The 9,766-nt window shown below is 37.0% G+C and overlaps 2 protein-coding genes across 5 annotated transcripts; both read left to right on the plus strand.

The window, feature by feature from the left end:
• The first annotated feature begins 591 nt into the window (after positions 1-591).
• Positions 592-5,177, plus strand: LOC17890716 (polyadenylate-binding protein-interacting protein 4). 2 transcript variants are annotated; one of them, XM_006297214.2, is made up of 15 exons: positions 592-841; positions 1,571-1,640; positions 1,717-1,872; positions 1,962-2,098; positions 2,227-2,417; positions 2,852-3,029; positions 3,120-3,329; positions 3,403-3,503; positions 3,593-3,656; positions 3,758-3,788; positions 4,106-4,353; positions 4,441-4,599; positions 4,691-4,768; positions 4,868-5,008; positions 5,103-5,177. In XM_006297214.2, the coding sequence occupies exons 2-15, from the start codon at positions 1,592-1,594 to the stop codon at positions 5,136-5,138; spliced, it is 1,779 nt and encodes a 592-aa protein (XP_006297276.1). In that variant the 5' UTR covers positions 592-841; positions 1,571-1,591; the 3' UTR covers positions 5,139-5,177. The 2 variants fall into 2 exon arrangements, with proteins under 2 accessions (XP_006297276.1, XP_023642384.1); XM_023786616.1 differs by having other exon boundaries at positions 1,580-1,640.
• Positions 5,178-7,198: 2,021 nt separating this feature from the next.
• LOC17891873 (nuclear transcription factor Y subunit A-6) lies at positions 7,199-9,536 on the plus strand. Of its 3 annotated transcripts, none has more exons than XM_006298264.2 (6): positions 7,199-7,443; positions 7,831-8,184; positions 8,284-8,375; positions 8,478-8,546; positions 8,666-8,836; positions 8,933-9,536. In XM_006298264.2, exons 2-6 carry the CDS (start codon positions 8,022-8,024, stop codon positions 9,245-9,247), a joined length of 810 nt encoding a protein of 269 aa, XP_006298326.1. In that variant the 5' UTR covers positions 7,199-7,443; positions 7,831-8,021; the 3' UTR covers positions 9,248-9,536. The 3 variants fall into 3 exon arrangements, with proteins under 3 accessions (XP_006298326.1, XP_023641812.1, XP_023641811.1); XM_023786044.1 differs by having other exon boundaries at positions 7,199-7,357; XM_023786043.1 differs by lacking the exon at positions 7,199-7,443 and having other exon boundaries at positions 7,479-8,184.
• The last annotated feature ends 230 nt before the right edge of the window (positions 9,537-9,766 follow it).

Below are 9,766 nucleotides of genomic sequence, written 5' to 3' on the forward strand. Positions count from 1 at the left end.
AACTAAGCCTATTACACTACTTTTTGCCCCCCACCTTTGTGTCTCTCCTTCAAACTTCAAAGTTCAAAGGCTTAAGCAATAAGCACTACTTCGTTTAAAATCCATTTTGAAAGCCAAGTTAACCTATTTATCCCCATCACTAAGCAACACCATGCACTTTTAAAAGTTTCATTTCGAATTTGAAGTATCCTTTTGCTCCAGGTTATGCTCTTTTCCTGAAAAAGAAAAGAAAAAACTCTTTATTCTTGCTGATTTTGAAGGCTTGATTGATGATCCCTTTATGTTTGTTTCATGTGTGTTTAAAGAATTAGAATGATTCTTTTTTTTTGACTTAAAGCATAAATTATATAATCAGATGAAGTTATATGAAAGTTTGACGTTCTTAATGGCGAAGGCAAGTGATGATCGATCGATCGATCAAAAAGACTGACTAGAGGAAAGGCGGCAAGTTGACATTTCTGAAGTTGTCCAAACCCAGTTTATAGCCCAATTAAAGCCCATTCAGGCCCAATATATTTTCTACTGTGCACTTCCGTGTATGTGATTTGCACTCTTTACACAACGATCTGTTTCGTATAGCTCTTCTTTCATTCTGCTTCTTGCTTGCTCAAAATCAAAGTGTGTTAGCTCAGCTCCGATCATTGTCTCCGATTCATCCTTCTATTTTGAGATTCATGGTGAATCGCTCACCTTCGCTCCCTCCGCGTAAGCTCTAGCTGTATCCGAAGCCCTATCTCTCTGTTGCGTTGGAATCTATCGAGCTCGTCCGTCCCCTTCCGGAGCATTCTTTTAATTGGTGTGCTGCAGCGCTTTGCGTTTCTGATCTGGTTAGCTCGTTGAGGTAAATATCATCTTCTTAGCTTCTTATATCTGGAATATTAGTTAATGTTCATTGCTTCTTTCTTCTTTCGCGTTATCGAGGCAGATTTTGGGGAATTTGGTGATTTAGGCGGCCGATTTAGGGTTTGTTTTACTGGAATGCGTAGTTTAAGCTCGGTATACATTAGGGATCCCATTTCTTGATTGCATCTTTAATTCACTTTAATGCCTTCCTTTTTTTTTTTGGCCTCTGGTTGTGCTGAAACTCTATGATTTGTTTCCATTTCTTCATTGCAGATGCATTGTTTGTGCTGAAACTCTTTTCTTGTTAATATTTGCGTGTGGAATAAACGTTACAATCAACACTATTTTGTTTTTGTTTTGTTTCATCCACAAACGTTCCACTGTTCTCTAGAGTAATCGGCGTGTTTGATGCATGAAGCCAACCAAGTGTTGTTGTTTATGTTTAATTTTTTCACTGATTGTATTATCCCGTTAGATAGTAATCATGTGTTTCAGTGGTAACCTCCTATATATATTTTCCGCTTCAGTTGAGCAATTACGTCTGTGATATTTAACAATGGCTATTTGATGCCACCAAGGGTTCCCATGAACTTAATTCTTCTGACTCATTGCCCTTTGGGACCTAACTATCAACATTTGGATTAGTTCTATTTTTTATTTTTTTTTGTACATTACCTTTACCTGACTATCTCTATATATATATATATATGTTTTTACCCCTTGTTAGTTTGAACAGTCTGAGGCTGCAATGAGTATCCAACCTATTCAGTCGGAAACTTCATCAAATGGGGCGCCAGGTTAGCTGTTCATTTTCTGTGATTTATCTGCAATTTGTCACCTTCTGAGTCCTCATTCTTGTTAATATATATTCAGCATTCAATGGGGAAGCTGGAAGCTTGGAGAGGCTTTCGCGTGATCGATTAGTGTACCTCACAACATGTAAGATCGGGCATCATGTGGAAGTGCATCTAAAAAATGGATCGATGTATATTGGTATATTTCATGCTGCTGATGTAGATAAGGATTTTGGTGAGGCTCCGAATCATAATTTTTTTCCCTGTAAAGCATGAAAGACGCAACCTTTTTCTTGCAACTTAGAAATTGCTTGAAACTTCCAGGAATCATTCTAAAGATGGCATGCTTGATTAAAGAAGGTACTTTACGAGGGCATAAATCCCGTTCCGAGTTTGTTAGAAAGCCGCCGTCCAAGACATTCATTATTCCTGCAGATGAACTTGTGCAAGTTGTAGCTAAGGTATGCTTTCTATTTGTAAACTAAGGGAAACATTTATTGTTTAAGTTTATGTCAGTGTGTTACATGGCAGAGAGACTACTTTGAGTTTTGACATTGTCATTACCTTTTATCATTGATTTTGGTGGTAGGATCTCTCTGTATCCTGGAACGGCATGTCAAATGCAGTTCAGAGTGAGAAGCCAATGGAGCTGTTGACAGACTCTTCTATATCACAGTCATATCATGTTGATAGGGAAAGACAGCTGAAACCCTGGGTACCCGATGAGAGTGTTCCACTGCGTGCAGATTTGGATAATGTGTTTGATAACCCTTGGAATAGGTACACACTGATACATATTTATTTAAACTTCCTGGCAAACTTATATTTATTGAATGTTTAGTATGCTAATTTGTCAGCTAGATTCTCAGAGCATGATTTCTTTAGCTGAGAATTTAGATTAGAGATAGTGGGAATGAAAAGATTATTCTTGTGCTTGCATTTTAGACTATGATTATGATATTCCTTTTGGAAATCAATTCTCTTTCCATATATAGAGCTAGAATTCTATTATTTAGTGAAAGCAATATATATTGGTGCGGAAGAGCCAGTGGGGAATTTCCTAAGATTAGGAAGAATACTGTTTTGATAGTTCTGACTTTTATATATATGAGTAATCTTTGCTGTGTGGTTACCTGGTTTTTTTTTTCCTGGATACCTCTCGTAACATGGCACTTTACTGCTGATATGCTCAGCTGACTCGTTTCTGCCTGTAGGAAATGGAATCAGTTTGAGGCGAATGAGTCACTGTTTGGAGTAAAGAGCACTTTCGACGAGGAACTCTATACCACAAAACTTGAGAGAGGGACTCAGACTAAAGAGTTGGAAGAGCAAGCCCGGAGGATCGCGAATGAGATTGAGGGTGAGACTACCCGAGATCTTCATGTAGCAGAGGTAATTAGAGGTTCCTATTTTGCATCTTGTGTCCTATGTTTTTTTTTTTTTTTGTTATAAGATCAAATTTCTAACCATTCTTGCCTGCAGGAAAGAGGCCTTAAGCTTAAGGAGAAATTTGATTTTGACGAGGAAGCCAGGTACTCATCTGTCAGTCGAGTTACTGGATTAGATGATAGTGGGTTGGATGAGGAGGACAATGCGCAGCTGGATACTTGCAATGATCTGACTTTTGGTAGTTCATCTATTTCTGATGGCCAGAAGCCAATTTCTAGTGGCAAGGGCTGTGAAGAATTACAGGTATGGTTTAGTTCTTCTTTGACAGTAGTTTATTGCTGAACGATTGGTGATATCGCCATTCTTTTTCTTTTAGGGTGACAGTCAATCTTCGCGGGATAATACAAATGTAGATCAAAGCTGCTCAACCTCTAAACAGCAATCCAAAGATCCACCGGCCGCAGGCAGCAGTATCAGGTCAATTTTCTTTTGGCTATTATGCTATGCATCTGAAAATTCATTTAAAATAATTTCTCTCACATTGGAAGTGTCTCTTGACATAATAGTGAGAGCCAGCTAGATGAGCGAAGAAGAACTAACAATAATCAAGAGGTTTCACACAATAACAGAGTAATGTCAACTCCATGTTGATTATGCCATTAATTATAATTGTATTTGTTGTTCTATTAATCTTAACATTGATTATTTGGCGTCCTTCTGTATTAACACAGTCAGCTGAGGAATCAACTTCTGGTCATGGAGGTATACACTACGTCCTTCTTACGCTATTTTCTATATATGACCTACTATAATTTGTTTTATCTGTTCGAACAATTGGTGTGCATAGAAGTCTGAACTTGTTTTGTTTTTCTAGACGTAGAAATACCTTTCATTTTTACATATGTGACTCAAGTTTTTCTCGATTTGACACTATTATTAATTATTACGTTTATCTCAGTGTACTATCTTGTGGCATTAGTAATATGCCAGGGAATGCTGACCTGCTATGAAACTTCCATCTAATTAGAAAATATGTTGTAGGCTTGATCATTGTATAAAATATGTCTTGTGGAATGTAGATATCGACGAAAGCGCAAAAAATGGTGGTGGTGCAGAATCTGCGTCGAAGGCTGTTACTGAGAGGGAAAGACAAGTCAGTCAAGGTTCTGGTAAATCAAAATCTGAAAGCTCTCCTGGGCAGTCGGCTTCTAGAAGTTCAGAAAGCCGCCCAGCTCCTTCAACATCAAGTCGTTCTGGGCTATCGCCAAGCTCATCAGTTGGTTCTATGAACTCTTCAGAAAAGTCCACACTAAATCCGAATGCAAAGGTTTTTTGTTTGATTTGTTCAAACTTGATCAAATGTTTACTGTGTGTTTTTTCTATCCACTAATTATGGGTCGTTGGGTGTGATCAGGAATTCATATTCAATCCGAAAGCGAAGAGTTTCAAACCAGTGCAACCAGCTGCTGCGAGACCTCAATCTCCAATCGCAGATGCCTCATTCTACTACCCTGCTCCTAGTAATGTTCCTCCTGTTCAGCAGATGCCTGGAATGCCGCCTGTTAATTACGGAGTAAGTTCCCTGTGACATGTATATATAAATATTAGTTATATAGCCTAACGGGGTTATGTTACTAAAACTCTCTCCGTGTGAAAATTGGCAGGTCCCGCCATATCCGGGCAACCAACAACCTATGATGTATTATCAGCAACCCTATTATCATCCAAGTGGACAACCCCAGGTTTGACACTAATACACAAACCCTAGTGAATCGGTATTCAGAAAACAAAAGAAAAACATGAAAAGTCTAATGGTGAGATGTTGGGATTATGATGTATAGTACCCGCAGCAGCAGCAAATAATGCCTGGTCAGCAGCAGCAGCAAATGGTGCATGGTCAGCAGCAGCAGCAAATGGTGCATGGTCAGCAGCAGCCTAGGCCTGTATATTACATGCCGCAGCAGCCTCCTCCATACCAGCAGGTTATAATTGCTAATATTTCCCTCTTTGTCATTCCTTTTTGTTTTGATGGTTAAAGAGTTATGGATGCTGAAATCTCTGCGTGTGTGTTTACAGGACATGCCGCCATATCATAATCAAGGACGAGAGTAATTAGTAGTACTCAATGGTGATGATGCTTTGTTTTTTTTTGGCGAAAGTGGACGTGAATGGACGTGAACGAACCCTGTGGTTTGTTTTTTTTTACTCTTCTTTCTTCTCTCTCCCTTGCTTAACTACTGCTGAAACCAATGTTTTTTCTTCTTCTTTTAGATTCCTCTTTATATGGTTTGGACAATTCGTTATGGAAAAAGAAAAAGATCCATCTGTAGGCTGTAGCTGTACCGAGTGTACTCTCTTTCGTTTTTTTTTTTTTGTAATAGAGATATTAAGTTTAGATTTATAGGTTTCTCTCTCGTCTTGTGTCTTCTTTTCGTCGTTGTCATTTTTTGTGTGTTATATATCTCTTACGTAAATGAAAAAGAAAAAAAAGGAGCCGAATATCCGTAATTACTACTACACACCTTAGTATACCTGTCCCATAGTATAAAGTGTAATTAATTACGTTGGCTCGTTTGCTTTTTTCTTATATTTCGTCGAGTCACCCTAACTCTAAAAGAATATTCCCTTGTCTATGTGCTTTACCCAAAAAAAAAAAAAACAGTTAATAATGATCTTGGTTAATAAGTGGGGAGATATATAAACTGCACTCTTCATCTTATGATCTGAACGCTCAGCAATCTTCATCTAGAATTTTTTAGTGTGATAGTTTCCTCAGAAGTTACTTATTAAATTAATAATGACGTCTTACAACTTTTCCACGAAACCAAACCAAACCAAACTCAGACTCATTTCATGGTGTCATGGTGATCATCCGGACAAGGTACATAACGAACACTATCAAGTCTCAACTACTATAATAATAATACATTGCTTGTGTTGGGGAATGTTCATCTAGAGAGACAGGTGCAAGTGCAAGTATTCACCCCCACCTTTGCTTGACTTGATTTCAGTTTCTTTTCACGCCAAGTAAAACTATACGTAGCCTCCTAACCTAACCCACTAACCCCACCCCACATCACTAAATTTAATAGATAATTTGTTGTGAGGGCTATTGATTCCACCGAGACACTTTTTTTGTTTTTTTTTTGTTTTTTTTTTCTGCTTTGCCAAGCTATAAATAGTTAGTAGCTATCATCATCTCATTATAAATCTTATGACAATTGATCGAAATTTCACTTTATTGCTATGCAATCTTTTTTTTTTGTGATAAAATTTGTTAATGAAGATTTTTTAAAAAAAAAACTAGTGTTCATCACTTCTTCTTATGTAAGATGTGTTAATCCATCTTTAATAGTAGTATTTTAGAGTGTATTTAGCTTAAATGTATAATTAAACTAAATGAAAAATGTGTGTTTATTACTAAAAATGTCTTTAATTAAAAGACAAAACTAACATATCTTGGTGACAAAAAAACAAAAAAAACTAACATATCTTCTGATGTTCTTAGTTTTTTAAATATTAATTTATTGCTAAGAGCAATATAAAAAACTATCATTACTGTTGCTCTAATTTAAAAATAAAAAATAAAAAACGCATCATTATTTAAAATATTATTATGCAGAGAAATAAACAAAAGTGTGGCAAAAAACTTCAAACCCAAAAAAAGAAGGGAAGTGTGTCTATGTTTGTGACGTGTTTCCGTTTCATCATCCAAAACACCAGACGTGAATATCACGCACCATCAACAAGCGCGTGGATTTAGGAACAGCGATGTGGCGGCCGTCTAATAAATCAATAAAAATGGTAAGTATGCCTACTAAAAAAAATAAAAGGGTACAAATTAATGACTAATTTTCAAATTAACACAACATAACTATGATTTATTCTCTCTTCCATGAGTTTTCTACTAAATGTGTTTTTAGTTAATAAAAAAGCAAAAGGTGTACCGTATATTGATCTGATTACTTAAGGTAAATATGAGTTAATGACTTAATTAGACATAAAACAGAAAAAGCAAGAGTGGTTCATAATGTTAACAACGAATAATAAAACTGTTTTAGTATTGATAATGTCAGCTAAAAAAGGTAGTGTTCATGGTGGGAACATAACATTTCATTGGTAAAAGCTTTTTTTTTTTTTTTTTGGTTAGCCATACATACATAGCCAATAATAATAATACCAAATCTTGGAGAGACAGTGAAATTGATAAAGAAGAAAGAAGCCATGTTCTGAGGAAGGAGACATGCATCATCTCTACTTTACTTGATTTTCTTTTCTTTCTTTTTTTTTCTCTCTCTCTCCCATCTTCACACCAGATTCTTATTTTTTGGGTAAGTTGTTAAGTCGCTCTGTTTGACTACTTGTGTACTCTCTGCTTTCCTTTTGAGAGGCTTCTATACCCATTTTTGGGTGATTGGTGAGCAAATCTGATTGCTTTTTTTTTTTTTTTTTTTTTTCTTCTCTCTGTTTTCTGGCTTTCTTTTTTTTGATTGGATCATCCAAATTCGTAGGGTCTTAGTCTCTCATGTCTTATGTCGATTGATTTAGTGGAATTGCATGTGTGTGCTTTATCTTGAGTGATCAATCAAAACTTCTGTTCTTTATTCAGATTTGTAAGGCCGTTGATTCTTAAAGTCTGAATCTTTGCTATCTATCTATCAGTTCTGCTCTGTGCTTTCTCTCTCTTAGATCTGTTGTTTGTTGCTCATTTCTTTTTGAATCAAGAATGGTTTTGAGATTTATTCCTCCAAGTAAATGCAATATATCATGACTTGGTTCTTCTTACTTGATTTGGATTATATAGGTGACTGAAAAAAACATCTCTTTGTCTCTTGATGGATCTACTGTGGTCTGGAGATTAGACAATGCACAAAGATTCATTGCCTTTTCCTGTAAACTTCTTGGGATAACTCTCTGTGTTCTGTGCTCACTAACTCAAACGTCCTAGGATCTTCACCCCTGACTGACAACTGCAATTTAAGCTTGACGATTGAGATGATGTCTACTCATTTCCCTAGAATGAAGCAAACTGGTTTTCAATTGCGGGACCATGATTCCTCCTCAACTCAGTCCACTGGAGGAGAGTCATATAGTGAAGTTGCAAGTTTAAGCGAACCTAACAATCGTTATGGCCACAACATTGCTACCCATCTCTCAGGTCCACTTTTCAGCTTCTTTTCGCCTGAATAAGAGTTCACATTGCGTCAGCTGCTTCTTGTAGTTTTAGCTGATCTAATGGGTACTTGTTTTGAAGCAGGTTACAAAGTAAACCCGGAGAATACTATTGGAAGTCATTCCAATTCAATCTTGTCGAAAGTGTCTCAAGAGTCAGTGCTTCTTCCTATTGAGGTTGATTAGTCTATCATTTTTGACCTTGTTATAAATCTTACCCTAGATGAGACTGAGTCTAAAGCTAACTACTTTTTAATTCTAATGTCTTTATGCTCTCAGGCGGCTTCTTGGCCTGAAACTCCACGTATCAATGGTTTCTTGTCTTTTCCGTATGCATCACAACACACGGTAATACACAGTTTACATCTCAAGATAACGCTCTTGTTACATCTTGGAACAGTGAAGCCTCTACCGTTTAAACGTTTCTTGATCTTATGAAGAAGTATTTGTTATGAAAATCTTTGTAGATGCAGCATCCTCAAATTGGAGGGTTGGTTCCTTCTAGAATGCCTTTGCCTCACAACATTCCAGAAAATGAACCAATTTTTGTTAATGCAAAACAGTACCAAGCTATTTTACGTCGTAGACAGCACCGCGCAAAGCTCGAAGCTCAGAACAAGCTCATCAAAGTCCGCAAAGTATGTTTATTTACTGTTGCACCACTATGATAGATAGAACTACAGAAAGTTTCAATTATTATGTCTAAGACCAATTCTGTGTATGAAATGATGCAGCCATACCTTCACGAGTCGCGTCACCGTCATGCGTTAAAGAGAGCAAGAGGCTCTGGTGGGCGGTTCCTCAACACAAAGAAGCTTCAAGAGTCAAAATCTCCACATTCTCCTCTATTCTCGGGCTCACCGCATGTCTTCAAGAACTCTCCGGGAAAGTTCTGGCAACAGGACATTTCAAGGGGCGGGGTCGGGTCAAGTGGCTCGACAACATCTTGCTCAGACATAACCGGGAACAACAACGACATGTTTCAACAAAACCCACAGTTCAGGTTCTCAGGTTATCCATCAAACCACCATGTCTCAGTCCTCATGTGAGACTCTTAACTCTGGCAAGTGGTTGATGAGATCATGACGGGAAGTCATCCTTGGCTATATATCGATCCACAAAGTTTCTGTTTTTCAAGTTTGCTTTCATTCTACAATCTCTACTGCAAAAGAAGTTGAAATCTTTCAACAGTTTTTCTTTATTTTTTCTAGTGTGCCTTGTTGCTGAATTACTTATACTTTGATTTAAGCTTATCTGGCTTTGATTAAGTGTGCACCCACATATGGATTTGTGATTTATGTAATGTATAAAATTATTTGAGCTTAATGTTGTTGCCTATTTAAGTCCATTTTCAAACCAAATTTTGACATCAACCATAATTGGTAACAAGGCCAACCACATGATGAACACTTGTGGCTTTTGTCAATGTTTAATTTTGTAGTACAATTTCAGTATTGTAATGGTAAAACTTCTTGAGCAAACTAAAAGACTCCATGGGACAGTGTTTGGAGTTGATGCCTTAGTCATTGGAAACTTGACAGAGTGGTTTTATCTGATAGATTTCAAAG

This window comes from Capsella rubella, unplaced genomic scaffold (genome assembly GCF_000375325.1).
Source record: "Capsella rubella cultivar Monte Gargano unplaced genomic scaffold, Caprub1_0 scaffold_3, whole genome shotgun sequence".
Classification (NCBI taxonomy): domain Eukaryota; kingdom Viridiplantae; phylum Streptophyta; class Magnoliopsida; order Brassicales; family Brassicaceae; genus Capsella; species Capsella rubella.